The sequence below is a fragment of the Oncorhynchus tshawytscha genome, linkage group LG18 (genome assembly GCF_018296145.1).
Source record: "Oncorhynchus tshawytscha isolate Ot180627B linkage group LG18, Otsh_v2.0, whole genome shotgun sequence".
Taxonomy (NCBI): Eukaryota; Metazoa; Chordata; class Actinopteri; order Salmoniformes; family Salmonidae; genus Oncorhynchus; species Oncorhynchus tshawytscha.
In genome coordinates, this window is record NC_056446.1 from 22,803,229 (window position 1) to 22,831,030 (window position 27,802).

The 27,802-nt window shown below is 42.6% G+C and overlaps 1 protein-coding gene and 1 long non-coding RNA gene across 2 annotated transcripts; one reads left to right on the forward strand and one right to left on the reverse strand.

Annotated features, from left to right (window-relative positions):
• Window positions 1-13: 13 nt before the first annotated feature.
• cmtr1 (cap methyltransferase 1) lies at window positions 14-18,943 on the reverse strand. Its single transcript, XM_024378234.2, has 24 exons — window positions 18,490-18,943; window positions 17,898-18,005; window positions 17,617-17,771; window positions 17,318-17,476; window positions 16,909-17,001; window positions 16,747-16,818; window positions 16,538-16,632; window positions 11,425-11,497; window positions 11,086-11,284; window positions 10,860-10,978; window positions 10,653-10,749; window positions 10,448-10,580; window positions 10,181-10,360; window positions 10,051-10,107; window positions 9,886-9,943; window positions 9,663-9,731; window positions 9,297-9,428; window positions 9,038-9,163; window positions 8,837-8,928; window positions 7,581-7,649; window positions 7,421-7,468; window positions 7,202-7,314; window positions 1,763-1,871; window positions 14-1,424 (listed from the first exon to the last, which is right to left on the reverse strand). Exons 2-24 carry the CDS (start codon window positions 18,001-18,003, stop codon window positions 1,289-1,291), a joined length of 2,490 nt encoding a protein of 829 aa, XP_024234002.1. The 5' UTR covers window positions 18,004-18,005; window positions 18,490-18,943; the 3' UTR covers window positions 14-1,288.
• A 3,236-nt stretch (window positions 18,944-22,179) lies between these two features.
• Window positions 22,180-26,840, forward strand: LOC112217737. Its single transcript, XR_002948502.2, has 2 exons — window positions 22,180-22,526; window positions 24,303-26,840. It is a non-coding gene; the product is annotated as an uncharacterized LOC112217737 (long non-coding RNA).
• The last annotated feature ends 962 nt before the right edge of the window (window positions 26,841-27,802 follow it).

Here is a 27,802-nt window from a genome sequence, read left to right on the forward strand (position 1 = left end):
CTGGGCCCGGGGAAAAGGTTTCTGGGAAGAACAAACTTATTTTTATTACTACATTATCATCAACAGGGTTTGAAACAAAGAAAATGTTTACCTCATCCCCTTAAAATTTCACAAACTAAACAAAACTAGGACAGCGGAGCAAGGAAACAGGATGCAACATAATAAACATGGTGACGACGAGTAGAAAGTAAGGCCCAAAACCTGAAACCCCCATTAATCCCCTAGACAGACAGGCTAGAATGCATGGAAGGCTGTATTTGATATAACCCCGTTTTTCAATGAAGGCCAGGAGTTTTTCCCTGACCAGGGTTGTGGTAAATTCCAGTCAATTCAGGAAGTACACTGCAATTCCAATTATTTTTGATGTGGAATTGGAATTTGGTTTACTTTCTGAATTGAAATGGATTGGACCCCAACCCTGCTCTGGGCACTAGTTATGCTACATCTCACCACTCCCCATGTGTACAAAGGTTTAGTTGTTGCTGAAAGTAGATCTTGACTGGCTAGGCACTCCAGTAAAGATCTTGGAGGGTAAAAACAAGCTGGGTGGGTGAGATGATTGGACTCCGTTTTGAAAGTCAGGCATACCAGGACGTATAGTGCAGTGCCTTAAAGGGAAACTACCTCTAACTTCCTTCATACTGGACACAGAGACAAAAATGGTATCCATGAGTTCATCTGACTCTGGAAGTAGAAAAGGACCTCATTGCCAAAATCCCAAAGTATCCCTTTAAAAAAGGCACAATGGGAGGTTTTCAGTTTCAGACAAAAACATATGTAGTGCTTGAGCTTCGGAGAGGTTCTAAATTAGAGTACACCACCGCATCTTGTACACAAACACACTGCAAATCATGGAGGCATGGCATGAATACAAGCAAAGGGACGGGGGGGCATGGAATCAATAGAAAAAACAGGAGCATGCAATGCAACACGTAATGTGACAGCTTGTCAATGTTGGTTTTCATAAAGTATTAAAATCACTTCTAAGCTGCATTCTGTACAGTGGATCTGATCTGATACATAGAGCTTGGGGCAGTAGAGAGGAGAGAGTGGTCTTTGTAACATAATTACAGGGAGAGCCGTCTCAAAGAGCCATAGAGTTAGGCAAACTGTCCTTCATGTTGGCACCAAACATTTTATTATAATCCACTTCTAACCGCCAATTTTTTTTCAAGCCAAAATAGCGCCCATGAACATTTTGTGAATGCCAGTTTGCCAAACCATGTGCAGGGTACTGTTATCTGTCTATGGCAATATTCTATGTGTCTGGGGGGCTCCCCCTGGTGGCTCAGGGCTGGTAGTGCTGGTGGATGAAGGAAAGCACATTGTCCTTAGACAGCTTCTCAGGGTCAACCCGCGTCTGGGAGTCGTGAACTCTGACCCCGTCCTCCCACGCCCAGAACAGACGCTCTGTATGGCAGACGCTGAGGAGACACCGACACACACAAATTAGAAACGACATATTCAGTTCAATAACCTTTCAATCAATTTCATACCGCTCCTTGGGGATGTCCAGCCATTCCATGTATTTGATGGAAGCTAGCACACCTGATCCAACTTCTCAACTAATCATCAAGCACTTGAGTTGGGGTAGTTCAGGGCTACAACACAATTGTGAAATGTCTGGAGGTCTCAGAGGAGAGGTTTGAGACCCCCTGTCTAGAGTAGACTAGGTTCAGATGCAAAAACATGCAGCCAATTCCTTGTCGCACATATCCTAGTCTACCACACAGATTTGAGACCGGTGCATAGTGGTACGCACTGGAACGGGGCCACAGAGTTGGCTGGCAGGTCGTAAGTGGACTGTTTAGTCATCTTGTTGAAGAAAAACTTCCTCTTGGTGTTCTTACTGTACGCCATCGTCCAGGGATCTGCACGTCAGAGGAAGAGAAATGTCTGTGAGAAGAACATCCAGACTCCTGTATCCTAAGAGCAGAAATGCTCTACCTTTTTCTCTCTCTCACACACAAATATAAACACAACATGCAAACATTTCAAAGACTTTACTGAGTTGCAGTTAATTTAAGGAAATCAATCAATTGAAATAAATTAATTAGGTCCCACACGACTCCATACATGTGGTCTGTGGTTGTGAGGCTGCCAAATTCTCTAAAACGATGTTGGAGGCGGCATATGGTAGAGAAATTGCAACGGAAACATGCGGTCTCTCCTTCACTGCAGCCGAAGTGAGTAAGACATTTAAACGTGTTAACCCTCGCAAGGCTGCAGGCCCAGACGGCATCCCCAGCCGCGCCCTCAGAGCATGCGCAGACCAGCTGGCCGGTGTGTTTACGGACATATTCAATCAATCCCTATACCAGTCTGCTGTTCCCACATGCTTCAAGAGGGCCACCATTGTTCCTGTTCCCAAGAAAGCTAAGGTAACTGAGCTAAACGACTACCGCCCGTAGCACTCACATCCGTCATCATGAAGTGCTTTGAGAGACTAGTCAAGGACCACATCACCTCCACCCTACCTGACACCCCTGACCCACTCCAATTTGCTTACCGCCCAAATAGGTCCACAGACGATGCAATCTCAACCACACTGCACACTGCCCTAACCCATCTGGACAAGAGGAATACCTATGTGAGAATGCTGTTCATCGACTACAGCTCGGCATTCAACAACATAGTACCCTCCAAGCTCGTCATCAAGCTCGAGACCCTGGGTCTCGACCCCGCCCTGTGCAACTGGGTACTGGACTTCCTGACGGGCCGCCCCCAGGTGGTGAGGGTAGGCAACAACATCTCCTCCCCGCTGATCCTCAACACTGGGGCCCCACAAGGGTGCGTTCTGAGCCCTCTCCTGTACTCCCTGTTCACCCACGACTGCGTGGCCATGCACGCCTCCAACTCAATCATCAAGTTTGCGGACGACACAACAGTGGTAGGCTTGATTACCAACAACGACGAGACGGCCTACAGGGAGGAGGTGAGGGCCCTCGGAGTGTGGTGTCAGGAAAATAACCTCACACTCAACGTCAACAAAACTAAGGAGATGATTGTGGACTTCAGGAAACAGCAGAGGGAACACCCCCATCCACATCGATGGAACAGTAGTGGAGAGGGTAGCAAGTTTTAAGTTCCTCGGCATACACATCACAGACAAACTGAATTGGTCCACTCACACAGACAGCATCGTGAGGAAGGCGCAGCAGCGCCTCTTCAACCTCAGGAGGCTGAAGAAATTCGGCTTGTCACCAAAAGCACTCACAAACTTCTACAGATGCACAATCGAGAGCATCCTGGCGGGCTGTATCACCGCCTGGTATGGCAACTGCACCGCCCTCAACCGTAAGGCTCTCCAGAGGGTAGTGAGGTCTGCACAACGCATCACCGGGGGCAAACTACCTGCCCTCCAGGACACCTACACCACCCGATGCTACAGGAAGGCCATAAAGATCATCAAGGACATCAACCACCCGAGCCACTGCCTGTTCACCCTGCTGTCATCCAGAAGGCGAGGTCAGTACAGGTGCATCAAAGCTGGGACCGAGAGACTGAAAAACAGCTTCTATCTCAAGGCCATCAGACTGTTAAACAGCCACCACTAACATTGAGTGGCTACTGCCAACACACTGTCAATGACACTGACTCTACTCCAGCCACTTTAATCATGGGAATTGATGGAAAATGATGTAAATATATCACTAGCCACTTTAAACAATGCTACCTTATATAATGTTACTTACCCTACATTATTCATCTCATATGCATACGTTGATACTGTACTCTATATCATCGACTGCATCCTTATGTAATACATGTATCACTAGCCACTTTAACTATGCCACTTGGTTTACATACTTATCTCATATGTATATACTGTACTCGATATCATCTACTGTATCTTGCCTATGCTGCTCTGTACCATCACTCATTCATATATCCTTATGTACATATTCTTTATCCCCTTACACTGTGTTATAAGACAGTAGTTTTTTTGGAATTGTTAGTTAGATTACTTGTTCGTTATTACTGCATTGTCGGAACTAGAAGCACAAGCATTTCGCTACACTCGCATTAACATCTGCTAACCATGTGTATGTGACAAATAAAATTTGATTTGATTTGAAATTAAAATGTAATTATCTGGCAATAGCTCTCGTGGACATTCCTGCAGTCAGAATGCCAATTGCACGCTCCCTCAAAACATGAGACATCTGTGACATTGTGTTGTGTGACAAAACTGCACATTTTAGAGTGGCATTTTATTGTCTCCAGCATAAGGAGCACCTGTGTAATGACCATGCTGTTTAATCAGCTTACTGATATGCCACACCAGTCAGGTGAATGGATTATCTTGACAAAGGAGACATTGTCACTGACAGGGATAACAAACAAATTTGGGCATAACATTTTAGAGAAATAACCTTTTTGTGCACATGGAAATTGTCTGGCATCTTTGACTTTACATGTTGCGTTTTTATTTTTGTTCAGTGTACATAAATCCACACTCCTACCATTGATGCTCTTTGATAATATACAGTGCATTTGCAAAGTATTCAGACTACTTCCCATTTCCCACATTTGTTTACTTTACAGCCTTATTCTAAAATGTATTACAATTTTTTTAAATTACTCAATCTACACACAATACCCCATAATAACAAACAAAAACTTTTTTTTTTTTAAACGTTTTTGCTAATGTAAATAAGGTACTTCTGTTTATAATTTTTTATACATACAGTATCAGTCAAACATTTGGACATACCTACATTGTAGAATAATAGTGAAGACATCAAAACTATATATTTAATATGAGATTCTTCAAAGTAGCCACCCTTTGCCTTGATGACAGCTTTACATACTCTTGGTATTCTCTCAATTAACAGGTTTGCCTTGATAAAAATACATTTGTGAAATGTCTTTCCTTCTTAATGTGTTTGAGCCAATCAGTTGTGTTGTGACAAGGTAGGTGGGGTATATAGAAGATAACCAATCAGTTGTGTTGTGACAAGGTAGGTGGGGTATACAGAAGATAACCAATCAGTTGTGTTGTGACAAGGTAGGTGGGGTATACAGAAGATAACCAATCAGTTGTGTTGTGACAAGGTAGGTAGGGTATATAGAAGATAGCCCTACTTGGTAAAAGACCAAGTCCATATTATGGAAAGAACAGCTCAAATAAGCAAAGAGAAAAAACAGTCCATCATTACTTTAAGACATGAAGGTCATCCAATCCGGAAAATTTCAAGAACTTTGAAAGTTTCTTCAAGTGCAGTCACAAAAACCATCCAGCGCTATGATGAAACTGGCTCTAATGAGGACCGCCACAGGAAAGGAAGACCCCGAGTTACCTCTGCTGCAGAGGAGAGTTACTAGACTCAGAAAATGATAAATGCTTCATAGAGTTCAAGTAACAGAGACATCTCAACAGCAACTGTTCAGAGGAGACTGCGTGAATCAGGCCTTCATGGTTGAATTGCTGCAATGAGACCACTACTAATGTACACCAATAATAAGAAGAGACTTGCTTGGGACAAGAAACACGAGCATTGGACACTAAACCAGTGGAAATTTGTCCTTTGGTCTGATGAGTCCAAATATGAGATTTTTGGTTCCAACTGCTGTGTCTTTGTGAGACGCAGAGTAGGCGATCTCCGCATGTGTGGTTCCCACCTTTAAGCATGGAGGAGGTGGTGTGATGGTGTGGGGGTGCTTTGCTGGTAAGGGCTATTTGATCAAGGAGAGTGATGGAGTGCTGCATCAGATGAACTGGCCTCCACAATCACTGACCTCAACCCAATTGAGATGGTTTTGGATGAGTTGGACCACAGAGTGAAGGAAAAGCAGCCAACAAGTGCTCAGCATATGTGGGAACTCCTTCAAGACTGTTGGAAAAGCATTCCAGGTGAAGCTGGTTGAGAGAATGCCAAGAGTGTGCAAAGTTGTCATCAAGGCAAAGAATCAAAAATATATTTTAATTTGTTTAACACTTTTTGGGTTACTACATGATTGCATGTGTTATTTCATAGTTTTGATGTCTTCACTATTATTCTACAATGTAGAAAATAGTAAAAAATAAAATGTATTAAGTGTGTCCAAACTTTTGACTAAGTATTCAGACCCTTTGCCATGAGACTCGAAATTGAGCTCAGGTGTATCCTATGTCCATTGATCATCCTTGAGATGTTTCTACAACTTGATTGGAGTCCACCTGTGGTAAATTCAATTGACTGGACATGATTTGGAAAGGCACACACTTGTCTATATAAAGGTCCCACAGTTGACAGTGCATGTCAGAGCAAAAACCATGCCATGAGGTCGAAGGAATGGTCTGTAGAGCTCAGAGACAGGTTTGTGGTGAGGCACAGAACTGGGGAAGGACACAAAAAGTGTCTACAGCATTGAAGGTCCCCAAGAACACAGAGGCCTGCATCATTCTTAAATGGAAGAAGTTTGGAACCACCAAGACTAGTTTTAGAGCTGGCCGCCTGGCCAAAGTGAGCAATCAACTTTCCAGAAGGACAACTATCTCTGCAGCACTCAACCAATCAGGCCTTTATGGTTGAGCGACCAGACGGAAGCCACTCCTCAGTAAAAGACAGTCTGCTTAGAGTTTACCAAAAGGCACCTAAAGGACTCTCAGACCATGAGAAACAAGATTCTCTGGTCTAATGAAACCCAAGACTGAAATCTTTGGCCTGAATGGCAAGCGTCATGTCTGGAGGAAACCTGGCACCATCTGTACGGTGAAGCATGTTGGTGGCAGCATCATGCTGTGGGGATGTTTGTCCTTTACTGCCCCAGCGTGAGACTGGTCTTGAACCCAAACTAACATCTCTGGAGAGACCTGAAAATAGCTGTGCAGCGAAGCTCCCCATCAAACCTGACGAGATTGAGAGGATCTGCAGAGAGGAATGGGAGAAACTCCCCAAATACCGGTGTGCCAAGCTTGTAGCGTCATAGCAAAGAAAACTTGAGGCTGTAATCGCTGCCAAAGGTGCTTCAACAAAGTACTGAGTAAAGGGTCTGAATACTTATGTAAATGTGATATCAGTATATTTCTAAAAATTGCTAACATTTCTAAACCTGTTTTTGCTTTGTCATTATGGGGTATTGTGTGTAGATTGATGAGAAAACAAATTGTTAATCCATTTTAGAATAAGCCAGTAACATAACAAAATGTGGAAAAAGCCAAGGGGTCTTAATACTTTCCGAATGCAATGTATGTCACCTTAGCGACAGTACATACCGTTGATAGTTTTGATGATGTATAGGCCATTCGGGAGGAAGTGGCGGTCGTCCCGGCCAGTGTAGGACAGACGAGGGACTCCTCCTGAACTCTTAGTCACCTTCATTTCCAGTCTAGGCGGTTGAGGAATATTCATTCATTTATTTATACATTCTTAGACTAATGCAAAGTTCTCCTTCTCAAATGTGGACTATGGCAATAGCATTAACCTTCTCATACCTGACAAAGATCTTGTCCATCTCCTCCAGCCTGTACACCTCTTTCACTCTGAGGAGAAAAGCAGAGAAACATTAAGACTTCCCAAAAAATTCCTCCAGATCTTCCCTTCATATTTATTCTTATTCAAGCAGAAAAAAAAGTTAGAGTGTAGGGTTGTTACCTGATAGGGTTCATGTCTGGTCGGCTTGGCTTGGACACGGCCCTCACAAACTTCTCCGCCATCTGAATTCTGGAGACAGTGACCACAGTTCAGCAACAATACATGTAATCACCAGATAAGGTAAAGGCAGGTGTGGAAGTAAGCCAGTACGGTCTGGTACTATTAGGCCCAGAATCTTCTATCCAAAATGTTAATCTAGGCAGAGGCTGCGGCTCCATGGATCCCTGAGCCGAAGATCCAAATCACGTTTTACACATTTACACACTACATTAAGCACACATTTGTATGCTCACCCTCCCTTTACATTTCTCAATGTCAATGGTGAAAGATAATTGTTCACTGTTTTACTGGTGAAACGTCCATGCAGCATCTGCATACCAACCATTTGATCTCAATCAGTTTCATGGGGATATGCATTTAGATCTTCTTGTGTTATACAGTGTTGATTAGAAGTAGCCCAGTGTTGTTTTGAATAATGTAAAATGATAGTATTTTAGAGCAGATGGTAAACTGTAGCATAGCCTACCTGGGTTTATTTTAAATATACAGCGCGTTCTGAAAGTATTCGAAGTCTCGACTTTTCCCACATTTTGTTCCGGTGTGTGCCTTTCCAAATCATGTCCAATCAATTCAATTTACCACAGGTAGACTCCAATCAAGTTGTAGAAACATCTAAAGGATGATCAATGGAAACAGGATGCACCTGAACTCAATTTCGAGTCTCATAATAAAGGGTCTGAATACTTACATAAATAAGGTATTTCCGTTTTAGTAATTTTTAAAATAAATTTGCAAACATTTCTAAAAATCTGTTTCCACTTTGTCATTACGGGGCATTGTGTGTAGATTAATGAGGATGTATTTTTTTAGAATAAGGCTGTAACGTAACAACATGTGGATAAAGTAAAGTAACTGTAAGCACACATTTTGCCTAGTGGCGCGCTATTGAGTTTAGGCCACATGAGAGAAACATTTCACCATTCGCACAATCATACTATAATCTCATAAGAAATTAGGTGGTGTTTTTAATTTTACAGTAACGTTGTATGTGCTGATCTAACTTTAGTAAATGAGCACCATTGCAGAGTTGCCGGTTCTCTACGAGTAGAGCAGAGTCAGAAAGTAGAGAATCCCACACATGTGCAGAAGCTTCAGGACTTTAGCTGTGGGAAAGAGGGGTCCAGAAAAGTCCGATCCGTAGCCACTCCGTTAAATCTACTTTCACTCCTGGGTGAAGGTTAGGGTTGTTGCCTCACCGTTGGTTGAAGTGCTGGACCCGAACGTCAGTGCCGTTGAGAACCAGGGCATCTAGCACATGTACCGCGTTAATCCTGCGCTGGGCTTTACCCTGTGTTCAACAAACATTTTAAAAAAGGTAAACAACCATAGTAATTACTTACTCTCTTCCTTTGCCTTCCCCTATTCAACCTCCCCCCTCTCGTCCTCTCCTCTCTCACCTCTCCCTTCAGCTCCTGGACAATCTCTACACTGAGCAGGGTCTCTCTCGGCAGCTCCAGCTTGAAGTTCTCCAGCTTCCTCCAGCGCAGAGGATGCTTGCCGTCCCAGGTGTAGATCTGAGACTTCTGTAGAGAGAGAGAGAGAGAAAGAAGCATGAGAAGAGTGGCATACCCATGTCTATTTGTGAATAACGAGAACTTCTGCTGAGATGATCATGGCCCAGGTCCAAAGTCCAGAGCGGTGTCTGCTCTCTCTCACCCCAAGACCTAACAGGAAGAGCTGTTCCCCTCCTCCCACAATACACCGGTAGTCCAGGACATGGTGCACCTTATCCAGAGTGGTGGAGCTCAGAGGGGTGGGCTTGGAGTTCAACAACTCGATGTCAGAACCCTGAGAGACATAGGCAAAGAGAGAGACATAGATAAGAGATAAAGAGAGAGTGAGACAGAAAAAAAGAGAACGTTCAATTCTACGAATACATGATCAAACACATGGTGATAAAAACACTATCACCATACAGACAATTAAATGCACACAGTTCAGTGTGACTATGTACTACAGACTACTGTATCAAACACACCCTTTCCTTGATACTAGGTAAGGGATGGGAGGCCACAATCTCACCTTCATCAGCTCATAGAATTTGGAATTGGGGTCTGAAGAGACATGAGTGACTCTGGCCTTATCAGGGATCTAAATAGACAGAAAGAGAGAGACACACAGAGAGAGAGAGAGACATAAATAAACAAATAACTAGTGAGTGCTATGAAGCGAGATGATTGAATTGCTCAGATACCAGTCTCTATACACACTGACCAGCCCTCACTAACTCCTCAGTACTACTCACCCCCCAAAGCTTCAGACACTCCTTCCGGATATCAGCCTGCCTGGCCTCTGACAGGGTCCTGACAATACACAACACAGTCAGATTGTACTTGCACATGCAGGTACACTACATTCCAACACGTTTACACTGATTGGAACAGTAGAAGGAAGAGGGTAGGTAACTCACGTGTCTAAGACATAGGCATGGATCTTAGCCAGGGCTTTGATCTGGACTACACAGTGGCTGCAGGGAGACATGGATGATTATAAAGCCTTTGTTTATTTGTGTGTGTGTGTGTGTGTGTGTGTCTTTCTACCTCTCGTTAGAGTTGATCATGTGGTTGTAGAACTCAGTGTCTCCTTTGATGAGTTCGATGGGCATCACTTCGTTGACGTCAGACTCCGAGTTCCTCAGGTGGTTGAGCTTCAGGTTGACAGTGAACATGTACTCCCTGACCGGATCTGAACCAGGCTTCAGACCGCGACACACAATGTATCTGAAAACCAAGGATATAATGTCAGAACATAGCTAATAGGTATTGGTCAAAGTAAATAGTATTGGCCTCAACAGCATTTACACGCACCTCTCGGAGTTGGCGGGCCTGCTGGTGATGGGTTTGAAGAGGGACACCCGGTCGAAGCAGAGGTAGAGCAGGTACACCAGCCCCACACTGAACGGTGTGAACAGGTCAAAGGTCTTACACACAAAGTGACCACCTGGGGGAGACAGAGAACACAAGTCACTCACTGTCCTTACACTTCTGGATAGTAAGAGACAGACAGACGTACCTGTCCGGAGCACAGACATTGCGGTGAGGAACTGACAGAGCAGTAGTTGTTTGCTCAGAATCTCCTGGATGTTCTCCTGCCCCTCCACTGAGAACCCCTACCAATCAGGAAACAAAGATGTGCTCAACATCACACCCTACCAATCAGAACACGTCTCACTAAGCCTTTGGCCATTGATGACACAGTGCCATGAAGACTCCAACTCACCCCGTCAGCCATGAGGAAGTGCAGTCCTCTCCTCTCTGTACTCTCCATGATGAAATTCCGGAAGGCACTGATGTTCTCCGGACGAGTGATGTCACCATCCCCGTCCACCCCGCCTTCCCCTGAGCCACAGGGAGGGTGAAAAGCGAAGACAATGACCATAAGATCTTATTCCAATTTGTCCAACCATATTTGACGATCAGCACATGGGATCCATCATGGTACATACCGTAGTAGGGTTCAAACAGTTCGCTGGGTGCGGCGTAGAAGTCTTCCAGTTTGAAGTCGCAGGGTCCTTTGAGGGTCATACCGAATCCCTTGGCATGCCAGCGCCGCCGCCACAGGATGTACTCTGAGAATCCCCCCGGCCCCGCACACACATCCCCGAAATACAGCAGCTCCCCCTCGCGCTCTCGCGTCTGGGGCTTCTGCATGGGGAGAGACACGGACAAAAACACACCTTTATCACCTAACACCTGGACACCAGTCACAAATATCTACTAAATATGCATTTGCTAAATGTCACTTTCATTGACTAGATCAAGTGTGAATGGAAAGGGTCACTCACCCCTTGTGAATCCTTTGGGTTGGTGAACATGCCGTCAAAGACGTGATCCATGTTGGCCATCTTCATAGCCGCTCTAGAAAGAAAACAGACAGACAGTCATTATTATCAGCTACTGTAAGTAAAAAGCCGGGGGCCTCATTTAGAACCTTGGCGTAAATTTGACACTTAATATCTGCGTGTGCCATTTCTGAAAAGAATACGTACGTCCAAAAATATTGAGATTTATAAACTTGGCGCACACTATACACTCGTGGCCAAAAGTTTTGAGAATGACACAAATATTAACTTTCACAAAGTTTGCTGCCTCAGTGTCTTTAGATATTTTTGTCAGATGTTACTATGGAATACTGAAGTATAATTACAAGCATTTCATAAGTGTCAAAGGCTTTTACTGACAATTACGTTGCTGCAAAGAGTCAAAATTGGCAGTGTTGACCCTTCATTTTCAAGACCTCTGCAATCCTCCCTGGCATGCTGTCAATTAACTTCTGGGCCATATCCTGACTGATGGCAGCCCATTCTTGCATAATCAATGCTTGGAGTTTGTCAGAATTTGTGGGTTTCTGTTTGTCCACCCGCCTCTTGAGGATTGACCACAAGTTCTCAATGGGATTAAGGTCTGGGGAGTTTCCTGGCCATGGACCCAAAATATCGATGTTCCCGAGCCACTTAGTTATCACTTTTGCCTTATGGCAAGGTGCTCCATCATGCTGGAAAAGGCATTGTTCATCACCAAACTGTTCCTGGAAGGTTGGGAGAAGTTGCTCTCGGAGGATGTGTTGGTACCATTCTTTATTCATGGCTGTGTTCTTAGGCAAAATTGTGACACCATCCTCCAAAAGTCTTCACCTCACTGTGCGTGCAGATGCACTCACACCTGCCTGCTGCCATTCCTGAGCAAGCTCTGTACTGGTGGTGCCCTGATCCCACAGCTGAATCAACTTTAGGAGACGGTCCTGGAGCTTGCTGGACTTTCTTGGGTGCCCTGAAGCCTTCTTCACAACAATTGAACCGCTCTCCTTGAAGTTCTTGATGATCCGATAAATGGTTGATTTAGGTGCAATCTTACTGGCAACAACATCCTTGCCTGTGAAGTCCTTTGTGGGCAAAGCAATGACGACGGCACGTGTTTCCTTGCAGGTAGCCATGGTTGACAGAGGAAGAACAATGATTCCAAGCACCACCCTCCTTTTGAAGCTTCCAGTCTGTTTTTTAAACTCAATCAGCATGACAGAGTGATCTCCACTCACACCTGTGTTAACGAGAGAATCACTGACATGATGTCAGCTGGTACTTTTGTGGCAGGGCTGAAATGCAGTGGAAGTGTTTTTGGGGGATTCAGTTCATTTGCATGGCAATGAGGGACTTTGCAATTAATTGCAATTCATCTAATCACTCTTCATAACATTCTGGAGTACATGCAAATTGCCATCATACAAACTGAGGCAGCAGACTTGGTGAAAATTAATATTTGTGTCATTCTCAATACCTATGGCCACGACTGTACATACGCAGCAATAAAGCTCTGCCTGGAAAACACCCTGCATTCACATTTTATGGTGATACTAACACCCTTTATTTGCTGTATAATTTGTCACTATTGGAATTAGGCCACACCAGTTTGTAAAAGAAAGAGCAATGACATTTGATCACATTTCTGTAGCGGTGCAGACAGAATATTTTTGCAGTGACTTTTTCAAACTAAACATGCATGCTACCTATAGCGAGTGCCAGTCTGCAAGATTGCCTGTACACTACATGAACAAAAGTATTTGGACAAGAGGTCGACCGATTAATCGGAATGGCCGATTTCAAGTTTTCATAACAATCGGAAATCGTTATTTTCGGACACCGATTTGGCCATTTTTTTTTTTACACTTTTATTTAATCTTTATTTAACTAGGCAAGTCAGTTAAGAACACATTTTTACTTTCAATGACGGCCTAGGAACGGTGGGTTAACTGCCTTGTTCAGTGGCAGAACGACAGATTTTTACCTTGTCAGCTCGGGGATTCAATCTTGCAACCTTACAGTTAACTAGTCCAACGCTCTAACCACCTGATTACATTGCACTCCAAGAGGAGCCTGCCTGTTACGCGAATGCAGTAAGCCAAGGTAAGTTGCTAGCTAGCATTACACTTATCTTATAAAAAACAATAAATCAATCAATCATAATCACTAGTTAACTACACATGGTTGATGATATTACTAGTTTATCTAGCGTGTCCTGCGTTGCATATAATCGATGCAGTGCGTATTCGTGAAAAAGGACTGCCGTTGCTCCAATGTGTACCTAACCATAAACATCCATGCCTTTCTTAAAATCAATACACAGAAGTATATATTTTTAAACCTGCATATTTCGCTAAAAGAAATCCAGGTTAGCAGGTAATATTAACCAGGTGAAAGTGTGTCACTTCTCTTGCGTTCATTGCACGCAGAGTCAGTGTATATGCAACAGTTTGGGCCGCCTAATTTGCCAGAATTTTACGTAATTATGACATAACATTGAAGGTTGTGCAATGTAACAGGAATATTTAGACTTATGGATGCCACCCGTTAGATAAAATAAAGAACGGTTCCGTATTTCACTGAAAGAATAAACGTCTTGTTTTCGAGATGATAGGTCATTAATATGGTTGAATCTGGAAACTAAGGCGTATTTCTGTGTGTTATTATGTTAGAATTAAGTATGATTTGATAGAGCAGTCTGACTGAGCGGTGGTAGGCACCAGCAGGCTCATAATCATTCATTCTTTCGTGCGTTTTGCCAGCAGCTCTTCGCAATGCTTCAAGCATTGCGCTGTTTATGACTTCAAGCCTATCAACTCCCGAGATTAGGCTGGTGTAACCGATGTGAACTACAACCTAAAACTTCTTACCTGGGAATATTGAAGACTAATGTTGAAAGGAACCACCAGCTTTCAAATGTTCTCATGTTCTGAGCAAGGAACTTAAACGTTAGCTTTCTTACATAGCACATATTGCACTTTTACTTTCTTCTCCAACACTTTGTGTTTTTGCATTATTTAAACCAAATTGAACATGTTTCATTATTTATTTGAGGCTAAATTGATTTTATTGATGTATTATATTAAGTTAAAATAAGTGTTCATTCAGTATTGTTGTAATTGTCATTATTACAAATCCATTAAAAAAATAATTTAATCTGCTTTTTTTGGTCCTCCAATAATCAGTATCGGCATTGAAAAATCATAAATCGGTCGACCTCTAATTTGGACACCTGCTCGTTGAACATCTCATTCCAAAATCATGGGTATTAATATGGAGTTGATCCCCCTTTTCTGTTAAAACAGCCTCCACTCTTCTGGGAAGGCTTTCCACTAGATGTTGGAACATTGCTACAGGGATTTGCTTCCATTCAGCCACAAGAGCATTAGTGAGGTCGGGCACTGATGTTGAGTGATTAGGCCTGGCTCGCAGTCCGCGTTCCAATTTATCCCAACGGTGTTCGATGGGGTTGAGGTCAGGGCTCTGTGTAGGACAATCAAGTTCATCCACACTGATCTCAACAAACCATTTCTGTATGGACCTCGCTTTGTGCAGAGGGGCATTGTAATTGTAATGCTGAAACAGGAAAGGGCCTTCCTCCAAACTGTTACCATAAAGTTGGAAGCACAGAATCATCTAGAATGTCATTGTATCCTGTAGCATTAAGATTTCCCTTCACTGGAACTAAGGAGTCTAGCCCAAAACCATTAAAAACAGCCCCAGACTATTATTCCTCCTCCACCTAACTTTACAGTTGGCAACTATGTATTCGGGCAGGTGAGCTTTACACCACTCCAACCAACGCATGGTATTGCACATTGCGATTTTAGGCTTGTGTGTGGCTTCTCAGCCATAAAAACCCATTTCATGAAACTCCAGAAGAACAGTTCTTGTGTTGACGTTGCGTTCAGAGGCAGTTTGGAACTTGGTAGTGAGTGTTGCAACCAAGAACAGATGAGTTTTACGCGCTATGCGCTTCAGCACTCGTTGGTCCCATTCTGTGAGCTTGTGTGGCCTACCACTTCGCGGCTGAGCCATTGTTGCTCCTAGATGTTTCCACTTCACAATAACAGCACTTAACAGTTGACCGGGGCAGCTCTAGCAGGGCAGAAATTTGATGAACTGACTTGTTGGAAAGGTGTCATGCTATGACGGTGCCAGTTGAAAATCACTGAGCTCTTCAGTAAGACCATTCTACTGCCAATGTTCATCTTTGGAGATTGCATGGCTGTGTGCTTGATTTGATACACCTGTCAGTAACGGGTGTGGCTGAAATAGATGAATCCACTAACTTTTGGAAAAATAGTATATTGGAAACAATTTAAAAGTAGGCTACAGTCCACACTTCAATGCAAAGGACGAATTGTTGCTCAATATTTAGTTTATCAATAGATTATTGGGTTTCTGTGTCCTGCCTTGGTATTGGCTCTGATTAAATAGGCAATGATGTCGCACTCCTGTCGCACAGAAATACTGTCGCCTACACATTCTGTCACATATTTGACATAAGCTACCAGTCTATTTACTTTATTGGCAGGATGTTTACACTGTATCTGGCAAAGGACTGTGACAGAAAGAGAAAACAACGGCAAATAGTTGTGGACCTGTTAATTCAACAATGTTTTGCATCAACTTTTCCCCCAACCTAAATATGCTGGACTTCCCGCGAATACTGAAACATTGTTTAGGCTACTAACAACAAATCAAAATTACAGTGGCTACATACTAGCATACATACAGTACCAGTCAAAAGTTTGGACACACCTACTCATTCAAGGGTTTGCCGTTAATGAGACGAGTGAAAATCAAGTGCTTTACTTTTGGAATCTAAACAATTAGACATAAGAATCTATTTCCTATTTATTTTTTATAACCATTGCAGAATATATTCCTCACCTTTTCTGTTTGTGATGTGTTCATATTTCTGAAGTAGCCATATAACAAATTACCATGTGGGAAAACTGAATATCACATGCATATTTTGGGATATATTTTGTACGCAGTTAATAAATGAGGCCCCAGGTGCTTCATTAGCAGTGTGAGCAAGCATGTGTTTGTGTGATGCTAGAACATCAGTGGGTTATTCAGTAAGTTTGGCTACCTGTTGAGGAAGAAGGCTCCTCTAATAGTCTCGTAGGGGTTGGAGCGTGTTCGAGCTCGCCTCATCTCCTCCCCCTCCAGATCGTCAAACACTGTCTGCAGACCACACACACTTTTTACTGCCATAACTTACTTATGCCATTATAGAATCAATATCCTGATGATGAGTTGTTTGCAGTTGAATAGAGGGTTGTTCTTTAGGTGTCTCACCTTGCACCTCAGAAGGCTGTGTAGAAGATCCTCTGTGCAAAACTCTGTCTCATCCTCAATCCTCAGTTTCCTCTGAGATAGACCAAAAAATATAGTGCACAAGTGAGAATGACAGATCGAGAAGAATGTGTGTTAAAAGTGAGTGCACGCGGATGTGTGTACCGGTCCCACAGCCATCCACCCCCTCAGCTCATCTGCATCTGGGATCTCTGTGGAGCATTCTGGGAACCACTTCAGCTCTTCTACAGCACCGGGCTAGAGAGAGAGCGGGAGATCAGAGAGATGGGGGAATAGAGGGGGGAGAGAGAGGAGAGAGTGGGATGGAAGAAAGGGGGAGAGAGAGGAGAGAGTGGGATTGAAGAAAGGGGGAGAGAGAGAGTGGGAAGATAGAGGATGAGGGAGGGGGCAGAAAAAGGTGTTGTTTACATTGGTGAGCGCATTCTTTTCTCCTGTAGACTGTACATAGAATTGGGAAATATCCCATACTAACAGCCTATTTTAATCTGATGAGATGACAGTGTGACAAAGCTATCTGCTTGCTTATGTCTGTGATGATGTTGTTGTGTAATACCTCAATTTCGTCTTGCCAGTCAACGTTGAGCTCTCCCTGGAAGCCCTGCAGCGTGAGTCCCAGACCCCTCCTCCCTCTCTGAGTGGACGCCTCGATGATCTCCTTGCGCCCCTGGCCAAACTTACCTAGACCCTCACCTTCCCGGAAACCCATTTTGGCCTGGAGGTGGAAGAAGGGAACACAGAAAAAAATGTGAGAGTGGGATAAAGAGATGAGAAGAGGGATGGAACATTCTGGGATCCATGATCCCTCGTAGTTTTATCTTTGTAAGTCAATGGGACACGTGAGTGTCATCTTACCATGAGTTTCTGCGACACGGTGTTGTACATGGTGAACTTGTTGGCGTCGCTCTGTTTGGCATCGTCTGTGGCCGATGCATTCTGGGATACAATGGGCATAGAGAACCCTGGTCTATGGTCCTCCGAGTCACTGTGGGAGTCACTCTGACTAGAGTCTGAGAGGAGGCGGCACACACACAAACAAAAACACAGGTCATGTCCTGTGACATTCTGCCAAATCCTGATATCTCATTGCACAGTGAGAACTATATACAAGGCAATGTGATGGTGATTTCACTGACTGGTTGTCAGTAGCGGCGACTCCTCATCTGAGCTGGCTTCCTCAAGACGTTGTTTCTTAATCCGTTTCAGCGGTTCGGAGGCCGCCTCGCCCCTTCTCTTCATCATGGCTGAGGAGGAGGGGGGGGGCAAAGACAAAGAAAAGACAAAGATAGCTCACACACTTCTTCATTCAATTCTGTGGGGATGCATTTGCTTCATTGTAATCCACTACAGAGTTCAAACCCACTGATTACATTTGCTTGGACATTGTAATACGATGGAAACTCAAATGTAAGGGAAGTTAATTAAGTAATTCAGTGTAAATGCCTATTCTCCATCAATAGCCCAGATATCGTTGGACGCTAAAAAACAATTGCTTGATTCTCCTATGATAGAATCACATAGGGCCACAATGATGTGGCTTATCCATCAAATAAAATGCATATACAAATAACATGAAGTCACTAGCGTGTATTGTCTTGATTATGATTAAATGCATTGGCTTGCATTTTATCTGTTTTCATTTTGCAGTAATATGCTACCTCATTGGAGATATTATACTACGTAATTCCTTGGCAATTACAGGTAGCTCTAAGAGAAGTAGGTATTTACCTCTTGTTTGCTGTGTTTGGCTAACTAACGTTAACAAGTCGGACCATTCCACAGCCCTAACGTTACGCTCCTGCTTGCCGACTAAGCACGAGCACCAAGCTAGCTACTAGCAACGACAAATGGGAAGATTCACCACTTTTCTGGTATAAATATCTGAAACGAAACTGAGTCCGACACCCCTCTGACGTGAAAAGTGTCGATTTCACCCTCTGTAAGTGAGCGGGCTAGCTAGTTGTTTACCAGCTAGCTACGTGAAATATTTTCTTCTCGGCTAGAGAACCTCCACCTGTCATTGCAACGACACACTTTATTAAGAATATATCCATTAACGTTTTATGTCTTCGTAGAATTCATTTCCATGCACAAAGTGTGATTAATGTCGCATAAAACGAGGTCAACGTTAATGCGCGTTCAAATTTCTGTTTTCTGTTTTATCGTAAAGGTCCTTCGAATATGTATGACGCACGTTAGTGACGCTTTTGGTGGCATGGGGCTCAAAATAAGTGCCTGATTCAGAAGTGTGCAAAACAACAACCGGACAACAACTGCTGAAGCATTACTAATTTAAACAACACTATTTATTAAATAGTTACAACATTTACAGCCATGCCCGCTTCATAGTTGTATTATTGTAGTCTGGAGAAACAGTACCCCAGTTCACATCACTCAATCAATAGCGCCCCTCTGTGGTTGTCAGCTAAATCGCAATGTTCTGAAAATAATATCCAAATCTATCTAGTTTTGTGTTGTTTTGATAGAAAGAAAGAAAACAATACAATATATATCTCTATATACAGTCAGTATAGTTTGGTTTCTTATAATAGGGAACCCACGTCAACAAATGCAATAATTGTATTGTTTTGCTATTGATGGAGTTCATGTCAATTGCATCGTCGTCGAGGTCATAAACTAATTTAGATAGGGATTCTCAATATACTCCTACTGGCATCACGTTCGTGAGCTACTGTAATGCGCACTCCTGAGTCCCGACCTTAAGATGAATTACTTATGTCCTGTATTCAATTCCATGTCGTTTGTGTCCGTCCTGTAAACAAGCGTGTAGGCCTCGTGCGCTTTAGGAAATCCTTTCCTCTGAAGTTTAGCAGGCCAAGATGAAGTGCATGTCTCGTGAGTTTTGGTGACATTCAACCTGTACTTCTGAATTTAGTCCATCTTATCTCCGTGACGTGAAAATAAACGAAGGTAACTATTTTCTTCTTGGAATTTACCAATGTGATCCAACACCAGGCCATTCACATTGCACAGAGGTTTTTAGGCCTATTGAAATTGTGTGACACATAATTTTTATTGTAGGCTTTTACATCTATTGAAAATTAATAATACATATCAAATGAAAGCGTGTCAACACTTCTCAGTTGTTCATTTTGTTCATAGGGAATTACTAAAACATGGGTCGGCAACAGTTGGCCCACATTACAAAATAATTGATCTATATACTGAATGAATCTATATACAGGGAGTACCTGTACCAGATCAATATGCAATGGTTCATTGGAACAGTCTAAAATGTTGCACGTACACTGCTGCCATCTACTTGCCAAAATATAAATTGTGCCTATAGTCCTAAATCAGATAATGACCTTTCTCTTGCATTTCAAAGATGATGGATCAAAGAAAATACAACAAAACAAAAAAATAAAATTTTCTTTGTATTATCTTTTACCAGATCTAATGTGTTATATTCTGCATTAATTTCACATTTCCACAAACTTCAAAGTGTTTGAAATGGTATCAAGAATATGCATACCCTTGCTTCAGGTCCTGAGCTATAGGCAGTTAGATTTGGGTATGTCGTTTTAGGCAAAAATCAAATAAAAAAGGGTCCGATCCTTAAGAGGTTCTTCTTGTGTTACTATTGTTATATTTATAATTATTGGCATTGTTGGGAAGGACTCGTAAACAAGCATTTCATGGTAAAGTCTATACCTGTTGTATTCGGCGCATGTGACAAATACATTTTATTTTATTTTGAGTGATTTTTATTTATTTTTTGGGGGTCAAAAGAAACCAGGAATTCAACTAAAAATGTGTTTAATTTAGGAAAACTCCTCCCATGTGTTCACACACACAAAAAAAGAGACATACTTTTGTGATTGTGTCTTAATGTGATCAAGGAACTAAATTCCTTGATTATCCATCCACAATCTAGATTTAGCCAATCGACCCATGGCTAATCTAGATGCCTACCCCTGGTAGTCCAAATGAGAGGGCAAACGACCTCTGCTCTGAATGGTGTGGGTAAAAGTGGGAAACAATCTCAGCCGATGCCCTGTGGATGGGATCTTATTGCTAACTACTGTCAGCATCACTGACTGTCAAAGGCTGTCTGTATCCCCCCAAAAAATGAACTGAAACAGTAGGCTAGTTCAGATCAATAACTGTGAATGACATACAGTACCAGTTTGGACACACCTACATTGTAGAATAATAGTAAAGACATCAAAACAATGAAATAACACTTATGGATTCATAACAAAGTAGTAACTGAAAAAGTGTCAAACAAATCAAAATATATCTTAGATTTTAGATTCTTCAAAGTAGCCACCCTTTGCCTTGATGACAGCTTTGCCCACTCTTGGCATTCTCTCAACCAGCTTCATGAGTAATGCTTTTCCAACAGTCTTGAAGGTATTCCCACATATGCTGAGCACTTGTTGACTGTTTTTCCTTCACTCTGCAGTCCAACTCATCCCAAACCATCTCAATTGGGTTGAGGTCCGGTGATTGTGAAGGCCAGGTTATCTAATGCAGCACTCCATCACTCTCCTTGATCAAATAGCCCTTGCACAGCCTGGAGGTGTGTTTAGGGTCATTGTCCAGTTGAAAAACAAATAATAGTCCCAGTAAGCTCAAACCAGATGGGATGGCGTATCACTGCAAAATGCTGTGGTAGACATGCTGGTTAAGTGTGCCTTGACTTCTAAATTAATCACAGACAGTGTCACCAGCAAAGCACCCCCACACCATCACACCACCTCCTCCATGCTTCATGGTGGGAACCACACATGCAGAGATCATCCGTTCACCTACTCTGCGTCTCACAAAGACACGGTGGTTGGAACCCAAAATCTCAAATTCGGACTCATCAGACCAAAGGACAGATTTCCACCAGTCTAATGTCCATTGCTCATGTTTCTTGGCCCAAGCAAGTATGTTCTTCTTGTTGGTGTCCTTTTTTGGTTACTATATGATTTACATAAGTGTTATTTCATCATTCTGATGTCTTCACTCTTATTCTAAAATGTAGAAAATAGTAAAAAATGAAGAAAAACCCTTGAAGCAGTATGTGTGTCCAAACGTTTGACTGGTGCTGTATATATTTTGCTTCAGATTTTTTCTCAAGTACAGTGAAGATCACATGTCCATGCGTGTCATCTCCCCAACAACGACAACTGCAAAACATGCCCCAATGGGATCATCTGTATTGCCACTAATTTGCCACTAATTGTTAACCTGCTCTCCCAGTAACGTCATTGCAGCATTGTTTTCTGACCCATTGATCCCCAGAGGGTGGCCCAGGGACAGTAAGGTAAGGTACATCCCTCTTGGTACATTAACCCACCATATTAGCTCTCTCCTTCTGTGCCAATGGCCTAATAAGCTCTCTTTGAGAGAGAGGGAGGGAGGGAGAGAAATGGCAACACACACACAACACATTAACCATGTGACTCCTTACACAACCAATCCCAGGCTTTATATATCACCTGTAGGGATGAGTCTCTCAGGAGAGATCAAAACAGCCCTTGACAGTGCAGGTGTGTTGGTGTTTTTGAGCAGGCGTGTGTGTTCTTCGGACACAGGAGAGAGCTTCCACCGCCGCACTCAGCCCAGTGGAGGACACCAAGGCCAGAGTGAGAGAAGGAGAGAGAAGGGACATAGAGCCAGGTTGCTAAAAAAGAAACTCCTCAGGGTTGTTGGAGAGTTGATCTGGTTTCTACTGGGAAAAGGTTCTAGAGACCACTAAGATGTTTTTCCGCATCCCTCGACTGACCCCTGGATACATCAGATACTTGCAGGTGCGTAAGCAGCATGAGTGTGGTAATAGATGCTTAGATAAATATGCCTTTAGAGCACAGTCTAGAAGAGCCTGTCAATCAAATAGAACTCTCACACATTAATAACAAAATAATTTGATCACCTATTAATTGACACTGTTTTGCTATATTGTGTGACTCAACAATATGGAATGGAAGCAAAACTGTTTGATATTGAGTGCATGTTTACCTTATTTTACGATGTACAGGTAACTGCAAAAATAAAGGAGACACTTGAGTAAATGAGGGATACAAAGTATATTGAAAGCAGGTGCTTCCACACAGGTGTGGTTCCTGAGTTAATTAAGCAATTAACATCCCATCATGCTTAGGGTCATGTATACAAATGCCCTGTTGTCCATTATTTTAGCTATCATGGCTAGAAGTGACTTTGAAAGAGGGGTCTTAAAGAAGCGTAGGGTGTTTTGGCTGTGTGTGTGTGTGTGTGTGTGTGTGTGTGTGTGTGTGTGTGTGTGTGTGTGTGTGTGTGTGTGTGTGTGTGTGTGTGTGTGTGTGTGTGTGTGTGTGTGTGTGTGTCTCAGTCACCAGATCCCAACCCAATTGACCACTTATGAGAGATTCTGGAGCAGCATCAGAAAAAACATTTTCCACCAACATCAACAAAACACCAAATGATGGAATTTCAAGTGGAAGAAGAGTTTTGCATGCCTCCATTAGAGTTCCAGACACTTGTAGAATCTATGCCAAGGCGCATTGAAGTTGTTCTGCGGCTCGTGTTGGCCCAATGCCCGAGACACTTTATGTTGATGTTTCCTTTATTTTGTCAGTTACCTGTACATCTATCTGGCCATATCCTGTATTGTATTGTATAGACTAGTTAAGGGTCTTGACAGTGTCACCGTCCAGAGCCCAGCGGGTGTCCAGTGTGTTTCCGGGTGAGCAGGATAAGCAGGATTAGTCCCCCCTGCAGCCTTTGAATGGATCTGCATTGACGACACAAGCTGCTTCAGGGTCAAGTTAATGTCCTCTTAGTAAGATCTACAGTCAAATGACCTGAGATCCATGCTCTCAATCGCCCCAAGGGTATTTTAGGACCATGCAGCTAGATTTAGAAGCCTATTTCGTTTTTCAGGTTGAGAAGTGTCAAGCCTGATTAACTGTTTGGAGCTCACCAGTTAGCTAAGTTAGATAACTCACAGGTTAGATTAAAATAAACATTCTCAGTCACAGAAGCTGAGTGGTGTCATAAATGTGCAATTACTCGTAAAATAAATATATATATTTGACTTTAAGGCTCTTTTCTATAATCTAACAACATAGAGCTAAGATAAAATAATAACTCAATTTATATCTGATTTTATTTGGCCCCCCCAAGTTTTCGGAGCAAATATTTTTTTGAACCATTTTTTATTATTTATTGTTGAACATAAAACTGTAAAAACACCAGCAAATCAGCTCCAAGTGATTTTAATTTTGAAATCTGTTCCAAAGTATTCCCACCCATAATAGAGAGATATATCTGATCGTATATAAATGTAATCAAGGTTTGAAATTATTAAGTTTTAATCAAATATTATATCTGTTTGGGCTTCTTGCAGTCAATTTGCAGTTTACAAATGATTTGTAGTTATGTTCCTCCCCCCAGTAGCCCGGATCTTCCCCATGGTAAGACCATCACGGGGATGAAAAATATGCTTGACCACTGTCACATGTTTAAGGACTCCAGAACAGCACAGGCCAGATGGAAGGTTTCTCTGCTGTCGCCATGGTGACGACCCCTCTCTCTTGATCTTTCAGACTCAAGCTGCCCAGACCGTGCTGCAGAGCCGGGAAGGCCCCATGATGTCGAGGGTGGCCATGCTGCTAGGGCTGATGGGAGTTGGGATGTCTGGGTACAGCTCACGACAGCTCACCCTGCACTGCAAGCCCTCCGCTAACCTGCTGAGATGAGGCAAGACACAACACCTCTGACCTTCCACCCTGAAGACGACAACATGGATAAGATTGATCACTGGAGCATATCCAATACCCCTGGATTCCACTTACACTACAAGAATAATTAGTCTCTGTTTCCTAAAACGGTTTTGTTTTAGTTGAGTTTTTGTTTGTTACCCTTGCACCTTTGATTTCCCCCATTGTGGTTGAAGTTTGGGACGAACCAAGTTCAGATTCTTATTCTGAAAAGTTTAACATTGAAGATCGATACTTTAAGGTTCCACACGCGCAGTTATGACCATATAAGATTATCCCTCCATTTAAAAAAATCAATATTCTTTTAAACTACCTCTCCCTTTCAAACCAGTTAAAGTGTTATTCACCCAACATACATCAATCCATTCTTATTGAGCTCTGTTCTTGAGCTGGTAACATCCTCAACTTTAACCACCCATTTTCTTTTTGTAATTCTGTGCCTTAAAGGGAGCGATCCATTAAAATCAGTTTAAGACACCAAATGGTGTTACCTCACGCTAACCCAAGAAGACCAAAACCCAAGAAATAAAGACATCGCAATGGAGAAATATTAAATATGTCAAATATTTTTCAAAACCTGACGAAATTCCCCAGTCCGCCTGTTTATTGCCATTCTCTTGTCTGTGTTTGGCAAGGCATGTACACAGAGATTAGCACCTCTGTTTTAGGCTTATCCAGTGTTTTCCTGAATAATGTCACGAGTGGCAGGAAAGGAGAGCGAAATCAAAATGGTAGCATCTTGGAACTCAGAGAATCCAGTTGGTCATAGGGATTATAAAAATGTTTTTTTGTCTGTTATCATCAATGCTCTTGATTCTGGAGACAAGATTCCTTCATTTGGTACTTGCTTTACTTTCTTTGTCTGCTATGTTTGCATGCAAAGAAATACAGGAAAAATCCTTTGACCAAGATTCAAAATGTACTCAACCAACATGCTTCCAATTGTATTTTCTAATGTCTTTTTTTATTTGGTCACGCCCAACTTTTTTCCATTGAACCTTTTTGATTTTGCACAGTGAAAAGATTGATATTTTTACATACATTCTTTTCACCAAAACACTCTGACACTTTGCACTTTTTTAATAATGTATGTGTGTGTACATAATATGTACATAATGTACATATCTGAATTATTGAAGCTTGAAGAGATTAGTAGATGGTTAAGTGACATGGAAAGTGACGCCAGATTGGTTTGAGAACTAGTCTGGGTGGAATCCAGCTGGATTCACACACGGCACCACAGTTTGGTATCAGGCATCCAGGACAGCCACCCTGGATGGACCTCACTGGACGAATGCCACCGTATGTGTGAATTCACCGAGATTCCTCCAAGTTGTCCTCCATGTTTGTCAGAATTGGGATGTTTAGATTAATGGCCATATGGTCTCTTAACATAGCTAGCATGAAATACTATTTATATTTCCTTTAGATTCAGAACATGCAGTACACACTTTGTAATAAGGGAAATAACTTTAACACGACAGCATAGGAATGTATCACCGACACAATGAATGTTTCTTAGTGGTATACTGTAATTGTAAACATGAACGTACTGTAGGTTACTGTGTCATAACCATGGGATCCCACTAGTCTGGTTTAGAGGAAACAGTGGATGTAACCAGACCTTAGATTTACACTGGATTCTCCAATAGAACAGATTACCATGCCATTGGTAGTTGTCCAGTGATCCAGTGGTCTTCCGGTGATCCAGTAGTCTTCTGGTGATCCAGTAGTCTTCCGGTGATCCAGTACTCTTTCGGTGATCCAGTGGTCTTCCGGTGATACAGTGGTCTTCCAGTGATCCAGTGGTCTTCCGGTGATCCAGTGGTCTTCCAGTGATCCAATTAGGAGAAGTGTCTCTTTTATGTCCAGCTTCACCAGTATAAAGGGTTAGTGACCCTAAATAGTGACCCTAAATAGTGACCCTAAATAGAGACCCTGCTATAGAGACCCAGACCAGTGAGAGGAACATAGTAGGAGTTCTGAAACCCCTAGTTTATCTTAGTCAATGTAATGTTACATGAACTTGGTGAAGAACTGACAAGAATTCAATTCGGAACATGATTGATATTGAAAGCTGCAATGGGGGAGTGATGTTATCTCTATACACAGTGTAAAGGGTCATTGCTGTTTAATAGTTATAGTACACTACAGTGCTGTTTGTTTTACACGGGTACATTTCATACCAAAAGGCTTACAATAGGCCTATCTTTGTATTGTTGCTAAATGTAACAATGTTGTTTAGGAATGCCATAGTGAATTGAAGAATTATGACTGCTTCACAAAGCACCCTTGAATATCTATTCATGTTTATTGTTATGATACAGCATGTATCAATACTATGAATAAAAACCTATAAACGGATGAAATTGTCCCTCTATTCTTCACCTTTCTTGTCATGTTTGGCAGTAAAAAGAAGAAGCACAGATTACAATGAAATGCTGATTCTACTCACTAGATGTCAGTAATGGTTTTACTTTTGCAGGCCCACATTTTTCCCAATTTCCCATTTCATGTATTATTGTTTTATTTCACCTTTATTTAACTAGACAAGCCCATTTCATGTACCGCTAAGATTTTAAGAACAATGAGCTCCGTAAGCAGATTGCTGCGGTCCCAGTAAAGTGATCACCGACTCAGACTGGTGGTTAGCACAACGCTGTTCACGGTCAAGGCTACGGCTGCACGGCCGCCCGGTGCTAAGAACTGACCCAGTTAGCGGTAAGCTCCTTTAGGGGCCCAGCCCGCTCCAAAATCCATCCCAGTAACGGCTAGTACAGGTTACGGCGACACGCCATCCGCCCAGGGCTTTCATACAAACAACAGCTTAGAGCTGAGGAGCTTTCCAGTAAGAAATGGACCGAAAAAAACAGGGAATGACAAAGTACCACGCACACACACAGACACGCACGCACGCACCCGCACCCACACTCACAAACACACACACACACACCAGCGAGACACACATGCTTGCCTGGGCTTTCATGAGGTCACTATAGGCCTCAGGGTCTTAGGGACAGGAGACAGACGCACATTAATACTCTCTCTTTTACATAGCTTCATACATACACTCGCTGTAACACTTACTCTACTGAAAAACACATGCATATGCACACACACACACACACACACACACACACACTACTCCATTGTGTGTCTGTGTCAGTATTTGGTGGCTCTTGTTACACTCTCTTACAGCCAGTAACAAAGAGATGAATGTCTCTGCAACTGAGGACAGGGATAAGAGAGAAGGAAAGAGAGAGGGAATGAGATCTAGCCGATCCCTCCCATACCATGCCTGAGGTCTTTGAGGACCGTTTGTGCGT